This window comes from Sinocyclocheilus grahami, unplaced genomic scaffold (genome assembly GCF_001515645.1).
Source record: "Sinocyclocheilus grahami isolate Dianchi unplaced genomic scaffold, SAMN03320097.WGS_v1.1 scaffold452.1, whole genome shotgun sequence".
NCBI lineage: Eukaryota > Metazoa > Chordata > Actinopteri > Cypriniformes > Cyprinidae > Sinocyclocheilus > Sinocyclocheilus grahami.
The window spans coordinates 402,811-418,205 of NW_015505631.1; the positions used below are offsets into that span (position 1 = coordinate 402,811).

General features: G+C 35.8%; 1 protein-coding gene across 1 annotated transcript; it reads right to left on the minus strand.

Moving 5' to 3' along the window:
* Positions 1-120: 120 nt before the first annotated feature.
* Positions 121-14,503, minus strand: LOC107552521 (GATA zinc finger domain-containing protein 14-like). The gene is made up of 9 exons (XM_016234419.1): positions 14,424-14,503; positions 14,160-14,220; positions 12,872-13,219; positions 11,449-11,715; positions 9,016-9,300; positions 8,576-8,680; positions 8,438-8,499; positions 3,192-4,742; positions 121-840 (listed from the first exon to the last, which is right to left on the minus strand). The coding sequence occupies exons 2-9, from the start codon at positions 14,203-14,205 to the stop codon at positions 814-816; spliced, it is 2,691 nt and encodes an 896-aa protein (XP_016089905.1). The 5' UTR covers positions 14,206-14,220; positions 14,424-14,503; the 3' UTR covers positions 121-813.
* Between the last annotated feature and the right edge of the window lie 892 nt (positions 14,504-15,395).

Sequence of the window (15,395 nt, forward strand, 5' to 3'; positions counted from 1 at the left end):
TGCTCCATTACTTCAGTTGCAAATTGATTTCTGTGTCTAACTTCGAGAAATCTTGTATTAAAGATGCAATGAAGAACAAAGCGATGAAAACTGAGAGAATTTATTTGTAAAAACCTCAAAGTATACCATCTGACCAAACATTTGCTTTTCATCATATTTTTGCAAGGCCTGTCAACAACCTATTTTACTTAAACTCATTAGCATTTTCCACATCATTAACATAAAAATGTAAGAGCTTCATTAAGTACACGTTCGTTAGGTGGGTCTCCTTCATACTCAAATGCGTAATCCATCCACAAAAGCACCGTAGCGGATCGCACTAATTGAGCGGCGCTACAAGAAGCATCTGTGAGCAGAAAGCTGAATAAATAGTTGCAAGAGGACAAACCGTGGCAGTCCCATTATTTATCATTTAGTAGTTCAAACTCTGCCAGCCATCCTAATTCATTTGGATTTTGTTCAAGTCTTCCTGTCTGTGGAAAAACACTGCATTGTGTTTTATTTTCAGACACTTGAGCACAAGAAAAATCCCAAAGCAGCATTGTTCCGACGGATGAAATTCACACAGTGTCCTGTTCAACAGCCGCGGCTTTCACGTGCCTACATGACAGCTGTGCAGGAGAAACAAAAAGATCAGTCTTTTTATCAATAATGCGGTCTCTCCGACAAAACACAAAGATTTGTATGGCACAATAAGCCGAGGGCCGGAGGAATGGCTGAGCCTTTGTTTCTTTCCACCACAGAGACATTGTGCTGTGGACGAAAGTTTTTCGCAGTGCAAATAGCGTCGAGCCAGACGAGCGCTGCATTTTCTCAACGTCTGGGTCTGCCTCTGTGGACCTGAGGGAGAGAAGGAGGAGAAAAGAAAGAACAAAATGCTTCATTTGATATAAATCATGTCTAAAGGCCCTTTCAACATGACTCGAGTCACCGTTGGCCAGTGAACTGAACTCAGCATCAGTGACAGCGTTGGCCCAAGCTCAATTCAACTTCAACCCCATTCGCTGACCTTTTCAATGATTTTGAAAGCCAATGATTAGCAGACGATTTGCATGATGTATGAAAAGTCTGCCTGTGCAATGACAAGTCCAACTCTGCATTCAAATGAATCATTTAGAATAAAAGGAACTAAAAAATGTTATAACAACTGACAAATGTTAAGGTCTTGAATGCATCATCATGCGTTTTTGTGCATTTACAATGATCTTATTTTCTTTTTTATATATATATATTTTCTTTTTATATGTTTATATATTTTTAACAATTTCACATCCTTTCCTGCTTGTTTGGAAATCTTTCCATGTAACTTGTAATTGTAATTTTGCCCATGAGAGTCAAGTCAAACTGAAAGTCTGAATAGAAACTAATTTGGTAACACTTTACAATAAGGTCTCATTTATAAACATTGAACAATACTTTTACAGCATTTATTAATCTTAGTTTATGTCATCTTACTCAACACTTACTAACACATGTTTAAAATCAAAAGATAGATATTGCACTAAAAAGAACGATCAATTTTTATATTAAAAAAAGATTCATAAATGCTGTAAAAACATTGCATATCAGCTAATGCATTAATGTTATCAATTGACCTAATTTAAAACATCAAGAGCATCCAGAAACAATAACTTTTTTCTTTCTACAATGGCTTTCAAACAATCACCAGATTCTCTTCCAGATTCAAATGTGTGGTTTTACGTATTCACACCTAGCGACCTCGTAAAATTTATTTTCTGTGATGCAGTCTGCAGCATTTTTCACACTGAGGTTCAAACGGAGCGCTAAAGTCTTGATGCGAGTCATTTGAAAGAGCTTTAACATATTCACATACTCATAAGTGACTTATTTGGAAACACTCTACATTGGTGAAACACAAATAGCATGTGTTAATCTTACATTAGCTTGCTGCTGAGCTGACAATGCGGTATTCTAATAAGCATAAATATACACTCTTAAGAATAAAAGCTAAAGGCTGTTTTCGCAGTGATGGCATAGAACAACCATTTCAGGTTCCCCCCCCCCCCCCGAAAAAACTTTCAAGAAACAAGTTTTTCCAGGTTTTTTTACTTAGTGTGAAGAACATTTTAATAATTTAAAGAACCCTTTTTCACTATAAAGAACCTTTTGTGCAATGAAAAGATTCTATGGATGTTAACGTTTATTCATGGAGCCAAAATTGGCAGTAAAATTTTTAATCTATACTTTTTATAATTATCCATTTCAATTGATTTGTCATCTTGAATTTAACGTGAACATCTTGGATTTGGAACATCATTCATGTCAAGTGTCCATGATATATAAAAAACACTGACTATAGAGGTGGCTGACTGGAACAGAGAGTCACTAAAATATGGATATAAATACTGCACTGTAAAAACATTCCACCCAATTCAACAACTCCAGTCCATCAATTAAAATATTATGAAGCAAAAAGCTGCATGTTTGTAATAAACAAATCCATTATTAAGACATTTTTAACTTCAAACCATTGCTTCTGGCTAAAATATGAGACCATAATTCATAATATTGCTTTCTCCAGTAAAAATGTAGTCTTGTATGAATCAGGAGAGAAATCTGCACATTTAAGCACTTCTGAAAACAAGTGAAAACAGTCCTTTCTTTTTGATGTGAATTTTGATGTGAGAGACAACAGGAGATAGACTTTTTCACCAGCATTATTATGGATTATGGACTCATATTTCAGACAGAAGCAACAGCATAAAGTTAAGCAATTTAAAGCGTCTAAATGATGGATGTGTTTCTTACAAACACATAGATTTTCAATTCACAAGTTATTAACTGATGGACTGGAGTGGTGTGGATTATTGTGATGTTTTTATCAGCTGTTTGGACTCTCATTCTGATGGCACCCATTCACTGCAGATGATCCATTGCTGAGCAAGTGATGCAATGCTACATTTCTCCAAATCTGATGAAGAAACAAACTCATCAACTATTTCTTTAACATTTTAAATATAATCAAATTGGCTTTTAAACTCATTTTCTAAAAATCTTGTCTAGTTGAATCTTGTATAACTTAAAAATGAAGTTGAAATTATTTTGATGGGTTAAAGTAATGGAAAAATATCCAGTGTATCATGACATGGTCACTGCATTAAATGCATCAGCCATAAAATGTGTTGTTGAAGATGCATTTCACTCATATAAAGCAGTATCAAGTTGCATACCTGTCGCATGTGTGTTGGGTGTCCATGCATGGTTGCATGCATGGGATGCACTCCTGGCATTCGCTGAGGGCTCGTATGCAACACTTGAGTCTGCTTGTGCACGTTTGGAGATCTGTGTCTACGTTGCACGGTGACAGGCTGGATGGTGCGTGGCTGCTGCATGCGTTCACGAGGAAGTTTCTGGAACTCGTCCGGCCGCAGCACCGGAGGTGGAGCAGGAGGCATCTGCCCCACTTTGTTAAGCTGCTGGATGGGTTGAGAAGGTCCAGGGTTCTGCAAGGCAGCTTGAGACTGCTGGATCCAGTTGGTGAAAGGGTTATTGATCTGGGCGGTGTGTTGGCGTAGTGCAGCCTCAGTGAGAGGAATGGATGGCTGAGGCACGGTCTGATTTGGTCTGGTGCCAGTTTGTGTTTCAGGTATGATTGTTCCTCTTGGTAGACCAATGGGGATTGGAGTCTGACCCTGAGAGGTTTGGGTTTGAGGTATTGCGGTCTGGATTTGAGATTGGGCTTGCGGTTGGGTGCTTAAGTTCTGTTGGACCACTTGCCTTTGCACATTTGGTTCCAATTGAGAGTCGTTGAGCACGATTGGTCTCTGGAGGTCTCTTCTTTGGGGAGGAGCAGCTTGGGTCAACCTTCCCAAAGGTTCAGTTTCCCGATATCTCAGACCAGAACGATCCCTCCGTGCATCTCGTTGTGGCCAATCTGAAGATACACTACTGTCTGAACTATAGACGTCGGGGTTGGGATACGCCGGCGTTCCCTGCAAACGGTCCAAAGGCATCTGTTGGAGGTGCGCTCTGGAGTCATTGAACTGGTTGTTGGTCTGAAGGGGGTTTGAACGTTGACCTCGCTCTTCTGCTGATGATCTTGAGTTGGCAGTTTGGCGGTTTGCATTGGTTTGGTTGGTAGGGTGCGAGTATCCAGTCTGAATGAAGCTGTTGGGCTGACGAGAACCATTTGATGAAGCATTATTGAGCATTGTTTGTGTTTGATTACCCAATCTCAAAGGGTCAGAGTTCAGCAAGCCAGTCTGAGAATTATTTTGATGGTTGGCGTTAGTATGTTGACTCTGTAGTGCACTTTCTCCATGATCTGCATGTTGCTGGACCACCTGATTTGCTTCTGGAGGGTATGTGTTCAAGTTGACATGCACCGTTTGAGGTTGTGAATTATTAAACTGGTCGGTTCGTGGCAAGGTGTTGAGGTTTACATGAACTGTATGGGCAAGCGCACCAGGCTGAGAACTGCCCGTTTGTATGAGAATATTGGGATTGTGTTGGACAGGCTGTAGGAACGACCTCTGAGGGTCATTGTTTGGATATGACTTGTTTTGATGCCCATTGTCTGGGACTGTACTGAAGTTGTGTTGGAATGCATCGGTGTGCAGATGGCCATTATGATGGAGTGGGTTGGAGTTGCTGGGCATGTTTTGTGACATTGTGTTTATGTTCCCATTGTTGTTATTGGGAACAGCAGTGAAGTTTTGTGGGAGTGAGTTGTGTAATGTGGGATCACGGTGGTTTTCATTGACAAGAGCTCTGTTTGCAATCTGTGGAGAGGGAACATGTGAAAAGAGGTATTATTGTACATTAAAAAAGATGTTAAGGCTGGGCAATATCATGTACTTTGCAATGATTGCAAGGTGCTTTTATGTGGCCATTAGGTTTAGCAAAATACATTAAACTGGTTTTGTAATTCTTTCCTTGCAAATAATGAGTATAAGAGTGTTAATATAAAGATGTTTTAATAGCATCTTAACTCTTTCCCCGCCAGCATTTTTGATAATTTTCACTAAAATATCATGGCCCCCAGAATATTTTGTTGTATGAATATCTGAACATGCAATAAATCAAAATAAAGAACAGAGCCTCTACTTTTAAACATTAAAAAATCAGTTTCATTCTAGCTTCAAGCATTCTTTTTTTATCAACACTTGAATGTAGGTAAGTTTCATAAAAAATAGCAACATTTTGATCAAAAAGCTGAGAAAATCAAAGACTACATCTGGATCATATTCAGTTCTATGATCAAAGCATAGGTGCAGTAGATCGCTTCCATCAACACCCCCAAAGCTTCACAGTCCTTTACCACTTCCGCGATCGACATTTCACTCGGTAACATTCTTCTAACTTCTAATATATTAGAAGATGTTGCCCCCATCAAATTGAAAAAGTTTAGAGAAAACGTACTCCGCCATGGTACAACAGTAATACCCACTCTCTCGAGAAAGAAACTCATAGTCTTGAGCGCAAATGGAGAAAAACTAACTTGGAAGTTTTTAGAATTGCGTGGAAAAACAGTATGTCCAGCTATAGACAGGCTCTAAAAGCTGCCAGGGCCAAGCATATCCACAAACTCATAGAAAATAACCAAAACAACCCTAGGTTTTTATTTAGCACAGTGGCTAGAGAGGTCTACACGGGTCCAAAAATTTGTACCTGAACCCGAAGAGACCCGTAAATGTGCTACACTGAACCGACCCGGACCCGTCTATTATTTTGAAAGATGGACCCGAACCCGGCCAGGAAGACACAGACCCGACTGGACCTGATCGGTACATATTCCACAGCAAATTGCTATTAACAAGTCGATAAACAAGTTGCGAAAATTAAACTTTTTGTCTTAATGTAAGAAGCCTTCTCCCTTGTACCTGACTGTGATGCACACAATCCTCCTTGCCAAGAAAGTTCCATCCGTGTTATTCCTCTCTTGCCAATTGAAATGCGTAGGCCTAATCCACTCATTATTGCAGTTTCAAAAGTCCACTTGCTGTCACAGTGACGGATGACAAATGCGACTTTGCAGTTTTGCATTTTTTGTATCTCGAGTCAACTTGCATAATAATTTAGACGGTTTGCCCATTTGGATTATAATAACGATTGCTCGTCCAGTGCATGGCTGCTGACGTTAACTTTACTTATTTGCTGTCATCGCTGTGCTCTCTGAGCCGAGTCTGAGCAAAAATTTTAGATATAACAACAAGATGGGTCATTCATAATATTATTAAAAGAATAATCAATAATAACTCACATCACTCATGAAGGTATCCATTATCACCGTGCGTGTGCATTAACTCCGCACACCTTGATTCTGATGACGTCGCTCGTGAGTTTTTTTTTCCCCACCTTATTTCAAATTACCGACTCACACTTTTCTCATCCTAATTTTACAAGTTGAAAGTTACAAAACAACACATGCACAGCGCTGACTGACTCTGATAACGGCCGGGTGTTCTCAGAGTCCGATCGACTCGGGTATTACACACAATGTTAAACAGACCCGGGACTCGAAGTAATAGATTGGGACACGACCCGGACCCGGCTGACCATTTAAAATATATATCCCGGGTCGGGTCCCGGGTCCTCGGGTCTCGGGTCCTCCGTGTAGACCTCTAGTCCAAAATGCAGCGGCTAGAGTCCTTACCAGGTCAAGAAAATATGATCATATTACCCCAATTTTACAGTCTCTGCACTGACTACCTATTAAGTTCCGTATCAGTTACAAAATATTATTATTTACCTTTAAGACCCTTAATGGGTTAGCTCCTGCGTACCTAACTAGTCTTCTACCACGCTACAATCCATCACGCTCCCTAAGGTCGCAAAACTCTGGACTTTTGGTAGTACCTAGGATAGCAAAGTAATCTAAATCTAGATTAAAGACACATCTCTTTGGCCAAGCATTCAAATAATGCATCTCATAATCTCATACTGCAGTTATATCTGATCAAATGCACATTATTATTCTTTAGCTTGGGTTGACCAAATAAATGTTGCTTGGTTGGAAGAGCAGCTACACTAATTATGTCTCTATTTGTTTCTCTGTTTTTTGCCACGGGATGTAACTAGGATTTACACAAGCTTCAGTCTGGATCCAGAACACCTGAGAAGAGATGATGCAAGCCCTCAGAGGACCTCAGATGATGCCAACCATGAAACAACATACAGAACTACCACATTTTGCTATAAGTTTGATTGCATCATATAATAATTGCTGTTAATAGTGTTCATCGTCTGTTTTATTACGTCTTTAATTGATTTTTCAATACATTTCTGCCATATGTACATTAACTGACAGTCACCACTGATAAACTACCACTAAATATTGTAGAAACTTAATTTGCTGTAAAGTTGCTTTGCAACGATTTGTATCGTGAAAAGCGCTATATAAATAAACTTGAATTGAATTGAATTGAATTAGGCAGTTTTCATTTATATGCTGATCACATTATTTTTCATATGCATCTGCTTACATATGCTCGTTTCTGCATTTTCCTCGCCTGTGTTTTTGATCGGGAGATGTGTAATAGCGCCCCGAGCGTATAACAGTGAAAACACTGTTTGTTTACATGATCTATAAAAATGTTCACATTATCTCTGTGTGCCACTGTTCATGGTAAGCAAATGTTGCTGATTATCACTTTGATAATATATTGGTTCATACAAACAAAAATGAAATATGATTCTTCCTTGTAAAGTTTAGTGCAAAAAAAAATAATTATATTTCTGCAATATTTTGTTATTTAAAAATATATATATTTAATATATATTATATAAAATTGTGTGTATATATATATATATATATATATATATATATATATATATAACTAATATTATTATATTAATAATAATTATTATTATTATGAGTGTGCTTAACAACACTCTGGGAAGTCAGAGTGGAAGTAATAATTTAGTGGTCATGCATAATCAGCCAATTGTAGCCTATGTTATTATGCCATGTAATTTATCGGTTGAAATGTCCAGAGAAGGCAACGTTTGATGACAAAAGAATAACATCAAGGACCTTGATAACACTTATCCCCTTCCATATCTGTGCTCTGCATTATGAATAATTATTATTATTCTTATTGTTAATCATTTTCTTTTATGTAATATATTATATATTTAATATTATTTATATTTTCAAACAACATATGAATCAAATCTATTTTAAAATAGTTTATTATTTTATATTATTTTTAATATTTTAGACTATTTATTTACTATTTAACAATAATAATAATAATATTTTTTAAATATTTGATTTTTTACAAATAATTACAATAACTATTAATATATATATATATATATATATATATATATATATATATATATATATATATATATATATATATATATATATATATAGTAAAATTTTTCTCTTTTTTTAGCCAAATTGTCCATCCCTAAGAGGTATTATTCTACATTACACAGAACAAAATAGAAGAATGTGGCACCATCTTACTGTGGTTCCTTCATTCTGGTTTGTCTTCTGAAGTCCAATAGTATCTCGGAGTCTACGATCAACTGCAAATATGAGCATATAAGCATCAAAAAAATCATAAAACAAAACAATGAACTGAAGCATTCAAGAGAGACATACCGTTTCTTTGTCGCAGAAGCAAAATAATTACAACAATAATTATGATGAGTGCAACAACACAGGCAACAACGATCCCTGCTACGGCACCTCCGCTGAGACATGTACCTGTAAACATGATTTTTATATTTTACATATGAAGAATTAGATTAACACGCACTGCTAATATCAGAAGACAGAAATGGAGCAAAAGCATAAAGGGCAAAGAAAAAACACATCACACAAACACTGACAATGGAACCAGCAAATAGAAGTAAGTATCCTGCAAAGGAAAATCATTGTAGGAGGATGAAAATTATGACTCCTTCTAGTGAGGTGACACATGAATTTATCAATGCTGTGGCTGATTACTCCCTCTCCGGTCAAGAAAATGAATGTCAGGCCGAAGAATAAACTGACAGATGCATCCGTCACCAAAGTGCCACAGAGAGCCATTAACTCACCCACAATGGCCATGTCTATCTGCTGCTTCGATGTCACTCCTGTGACGTCATTCCGTGCAATGCAGGTGTAACGTCCACTCTGATTGGAGGAGAAGATCTGCAGACTCAGCACACCACTCCCTGATTGGCCGGTGGTCACCGGCTGGCCGTTAAGTTCCCATGAGAAGGAGGCAGGAGGTAGAGAGGCAGACGTACAGGTGAGACGCACCGTCTGTCCCACCGTAGCATCACCCCCGCCAACACACTCACTTGAGGTCTTAGTCAACTGTGGGGCATCTGGACCATCTGAGGAACCGACAAAATTATCTTGTATCACTGTATGAGTCATTTTATATCACCATAATTGTATTTCATAATATGATTATTTTTACTGGTAATTTAGTGCAAAAAATGTGATAATGGCATGTGATAATCGTTTTTTAAAAATATAAATATATATATTAATTCAGTTTATTTTCATTTTTGTATTTATAAACTAATATTAAAAACAAAATGTATTAATATAAATATTAATATTAATTACATATTCATAATATTAACTAACATTATTAATATTAATACAGTAAAATATTTAGATATTATGTATTATTCTACATTATACAGCGCAAAACAGGAAAAAGCAGCATCATATTACTGTCTATTTTAGATAATCCGGTCTATTATCTGCTTGAGCTTCATTCCAGTGTATTATATTCTTTTTATCTGTAACTTGTTGGGCACCAACCAAAAGATTATTTACAACGCATAAATAATTTTGATATTAGTGCAAAGTTTATTTGTATAGCATGTTTCATAACACATATTGTTTCAAGACAGCTTTACAGAATATTAATTATTAACAGTAATATTAAGAATAAAAATTACTATTATTGATATAATAATAATAATAATATTAAAATCTAAAAAATAATATTTAGATTTTTTTAGCCATATTGTTCAGCCCTTAGATATTATTCTACATTATACAGAACACAACAAGAGAAAGTGTCAAAATGTCTATTTTGTCAGTCAATTAAATACTTGTGGATAATTTTAATTAATTATATATATTTTTTTTTTTACTTGTACACCAACCAAGGTCTGATTATTTACAACACATGAGTAAGTCTGATATCAGTACAAAAACTGCTTCCCTCTATGAAACACTTGAGTTCAAAACAAAACACTCAAAACAATAAAAAACTAAATCAGCAAACAGAATTGCAAAAGCACTTTTGGTTTCAAACACTCCTCCATCTGCCATTGGCTGGACTGCTGGTTGAGCCAGTGTTGTCATGCCCCTCAAACAGACTGCAATTACTCACTAGTGCAGCAGAAATTAATCCCAAATATGTCTTGTATTTTATTGTTATGTTTGTCTACCAAACTGGAACATTACAAGCTCTTTAGTCATTTTTTCATGTCATATGTCTCTGAACACGTGCTGTTGTTATAAAACATGCTCTTATTTGAGAAACTGCAAGAAATGTTCACACAAGGTTGACGTGCAAAGAATAAAACCTTGTCTGAGGTCTCATTGATAAAATTAAACTAGGGGCCTCAGCATGTTTCCAAAGGGGCCGCAAGATGGCTTATTAACAATATATTATTAATAACTAAACTAAACTAAAATGACTTAAAATATGGCAAAACAAGCAGCTAAAAAAAACTATATTTCTTATTTTAATTTGTTTAATTCATATATCTTCTATTATTCAAATTTCACATTCATATTTTTTATATTGTCTTTTGTATTTCCCACAGTCTTGGAAAAGCTGTGTTATTTTAGTATAATTTTGATATTATAGTTTTTATTATTATTTTGAATAATTTTTATATTTTTTGTTTTCATTTGAATTTTAGTATTTTTGTGCTTTTGTCATTTTTATTTTCTTAATGTGTCTATATAGTTTTAATTTTCCCTTTATAGTTTTTTTATTATTTCAGTTTTAGTTTTTTTTAGTACGTCAAAGAAACTAAATGAAAAGAAGAAATTTTGCTTTGGCAACTAGCTGCATTTTTTTTTTATATTTTATTTTATTTCTGTTATAATATTTATTTTAAATAAGGAACATGTTTTTTAATGGTTTTAATTTTAGGTTACTATAATAAATCTGACCTCGATATATGAGGGAATTTTAGTATGATATGAGGGAATATTTAAGTGTGATTTTTTACAACTGGAAAAAATTTATAAAATTGCACAAAAAAAAAAGTTAAATCTTTACTAGAAATATCTCGGATGGGACTAGATTATCCAAAAACAGCCATTACCACAATTCTGTAATATGGTAATTAAAATATTTTGGGGTTGAATTTCCAGCTGAAAGTGGATATATACAGTTACTGTGAATAAAAAAAACTCAGAACTCAGAATAGAGAAATTCGCCAAAAGATGACCAGCTTGTAGAGTCTTCTGCAGCAATGACACAGCATGAATTGTTATTGACTCACAGTAGACGCTGAGGGTGGTCTTGGCGCTTTGAGCGCTGACGGCATTGCTGACGGTGCATGTGTATTCTCCTGCATCGTCTCTCCGGGCCTGTTTAATGAGCAGAGATCCAGCGCTGATAGTAATGCGGCTGTCAGAGGAAAGCGCAGCTCCTCCTTTACCCCAAACCACACTGACCTCTGAACCCGCAGACCAGCTGCAACTCAGAGACACGTTCCCACCTTCCAGCGGCAGAGACGGCAGGGTCAAAACAACTCCGTTCACAGCATCTGAAGACGGAAAACAAGGAGAGGGTGAGCAAACAATGCAAAGAAAATGTTCATTAACTCTGCTGTTGTGTTGGGGTTTTCAAACAGCTTGAAACACTGGCTAAACTATTTCGTTTTTGACATTTTTTGAATATTTCACATTCGTGACCCTGGAGCACAAAAGCAGTGTTAAGTCGCTGGGGTATATTTGTAGCAATATCCAAAAATACATTGTATGGGTCAAAATTATAGATTTTTCTTTTATGCCAAAAATTTATTAGGATATTAAGTAAAGATCATGTTCTATGAAGATATTTTGTAAATTTCATACTGTAAATATATCAAAACTTAATTTTATAATAATAATTAAAAGAAATGACAAGCACACAACAAAAATTACAAAAATTTTACTTAAAATTAAATTAAAAAAATAATAATAATTTTTAAAAAAAAATAATAAAAACTGTAGTTGTATTTCAATTATACAAAAATAACTCTGGTACAAATTTAGTTTTACGACTTTTATGCTGGGGTCAGATTGACCCTCCCATTGTTTCTATGCAATTTGTCAAAAATCAACAGCAAAAAGTCAGGTAAAAAAAAAAAAAAAGTCTATTATTGTAGCTTGTCAAACACTAAAATACGAAAAATACAAAACTTCTGAAATTTGAGACTCAAAGTTTACTTAAAATTGAAGAATGATTCGAGTAAAATTCGCTATTTCTTTATCGAGATGAGTTTCAATCAAAAAATCTGTCAAAAGGCAGAGGAAGTACAAAAAGCAATAAATAATATTTACACTAAGTACAAATAATGTTAATACTATTTATACTTGTAAGTAAGTGTGCAAAGTCACTACAAGTAGTCATGACAAATATATATATATATATAGTTTTTCAATTATTTTGTGTCTGTGCAACTAATTCTGAACATAAAAATAAGTGACCCCTAACAAAATAGAAATTATAGAATAGAAAATTACTATTCTCACATATTTTATATTTTTAAGTCTCAGACAAGCTACAATAGATGTTTTCTGTTTTAACATAAATCTTCAGTGTTTTTACACCGCCGATTTCTGCCAAACTGCATGGAAACCGATGCGGATCTATTTGACCTGCAACACAAAAGCTGTCATTTGAGCATTGTGGGCATATGCAGCATCGTTTGATCATACCAAAGACCTTGAGCGGCACTGAACGGGTGTTCACACCGAGTCCAGTGGTAGACGAGGGTTCGACCGAGACGCTGTAGTTTCCAGAATCACGGATCTGGCTGTTGGTGATTTTGAGCTGAGTGGCGGTGACAGAGATTCTGCCCTGGTACTGCTGGACGGACATTATGACCGGGCTCCCGTTCGCCCACATCGCCAGCGTAGCCGCTGTGCTATCGCTCCATCTGATGAGGGACACATCAGACACCGTCTGTACTGTAAAGACGGCATCTCTCCCTGATGCCACCAGCACCGGTGACTTCTCGAACTGAACTGGAACAAGATCCAGACACACAACGACCAAAGGCAAACCTATGGAGAGTTGCATGTAAAGAAAGTGAAAGCTGCTTCAACATTTCAATCAGAGCTATTTGTTCAGTTCCATCGCACTTCAAAATGTATTTGCATTAGATAACCAAAAAAATATATATATATCAAAGCAAGTGTTATTTGATGCTATTGAAATGCTGTATCTTTTTTGCTCAATGACTTAGTAAATTGAAAACCTGTTTTACAACCACACAAACACAAAGAAAGTATAAATGTGAATGCATCTGAATGAGAGAAATGAATGTTGCATTCAAATAGGTGTGGCAAGAAGAGACACGCAAATGAAGTGTGTAAAACAGCTTGAAATAGCACTTCAAACTAAACGGGGAATGCTGTAAAACCAGTTAAACTACTATCTACGTACTTAACATACTTGCATCTGTCTGTGTTATGTTTTTTATTCTTCAGCAAGTGTTTCGAACACAATAAGGTGTCGGTCATTATATAACTGAATTGTTTTCACATCATTTTTTTATATGAAAATGGAATTTGTACTATTAGCCTCTCTCTAGTTTACATATATGTGTCAAATTTATTAACATATGTATTTATTTATTTTTGCATCAGTTATCTACTGCATTTGTTTCAGCTGAAGTTTTATATTTAGTAAGAAAGTCTCCTGATATCGCATGTGCATCGTGTAGAAGTCTATTTGATGTGTGCGTTTTCATCAGGAAGATGTATTTTTCAGGTTTGTAGATGCATATTTCTTACATTTCCTGTCAGATATACATTTGGAAAATGTCTTGAAGATGTTTATAACATTCACATCATACAAATCTATTTTCACAGTGACAAATAAACTAGCCTATTATTGTTGCTTGCTGTTTTATCTCATTTAGACACACTACTGTAATATTCCCCTGTGTCTTCTACAGAATCACATCTGACAGTCTCGACAGGTTGAAGAGGCTAAACTTACTTATCAATGAGAAAACCACAACAGCAGGATGCAGCAGTGTGTTCATGTCAGTCTGGAGGGCCTGAGCAAAACCATTCAATTAGTTTCCAGATGCTTAATTCTATCACATATGAAAGCATATAAATCATATTAAAAGACATGCTGTTAAATTAAAAGAGATACTGACATCAATCACCGTCTCGTATGGGAATGTATATTAACAGCAGGCTACATTCAGTACGCAAGCCCGTTATAGAGTGTATTCAATCTGTTATATATACTTACTAAGCAGACTTCTCTTGCTTTTCATTTTCGTGTTTTTAAATCCGTCTATGGCGATCGTTGCTTTCACTTCTTGGTTTACCTGTCCAACGCCTCACCTCACCGCGTCACCTCTATGGCAAGCCGTTTTAACATTAAATACCCCTTGCTGTACTAGTATGGCAAGCCGTTTTAACATTAAATACCCCTTGCTGTACTAGTATGGCAAGCCGTTTTAACATTAAATACCCCTTGCTGTACTAGTATGGCAAGCCGTTTTAACATTAAATACCCCTTGCTGTACTAGTATGGCAAGCCGTTTTAACATTAAATACCCCTTGCTGTACTAGTATGGCAACATCATCACCGCACCTCACCGCGTCATCACCGCATCATCACCTCACCTCACTGCGTCATCACCGCATCATCACCTCACCTCACTGCGTCATCACCGAAGTACTGAAATTATTTAAAAATTCACTTATGATGTTATATAGACTGCTATTTTAGTTTTTATACACTTTATATTTTTTTAAACCTAAAATGCATAAAAACCCCCACTTTTTATCAAGTCAATTTTAATATACATTTTTTCAAATAAAACGTGATAAAAGATGGTCATAATGAAACAAACTCCTGGTAAAATAAAATAAAAACATAATAATAAATATATAATGTATAGAAAAAGTCACTCATGCACAGTCACTGTAGGGTTGAGACATTTTTTTATATTTGGAATACACGAAGAGTTCAGATGCAAAAGCCTCTATGTGCCATCTGAAATTTTCTTCTAAAATTAGCTCTTTTTCTCAGGGACCTATGTTTATGTTCAGTTATTTCACATTAACGGCAATGAAAAGAACCTATTCATTGCGATCGAAGTGAAATTACTGAACCTGCACATAGGAGCCTGATAAAAAAAGCTCATTTTAGAAGAAAATTTTAAATGGCACTTAGAGGCTTTTGCATCTGAACTCTTCACATATATACATATAT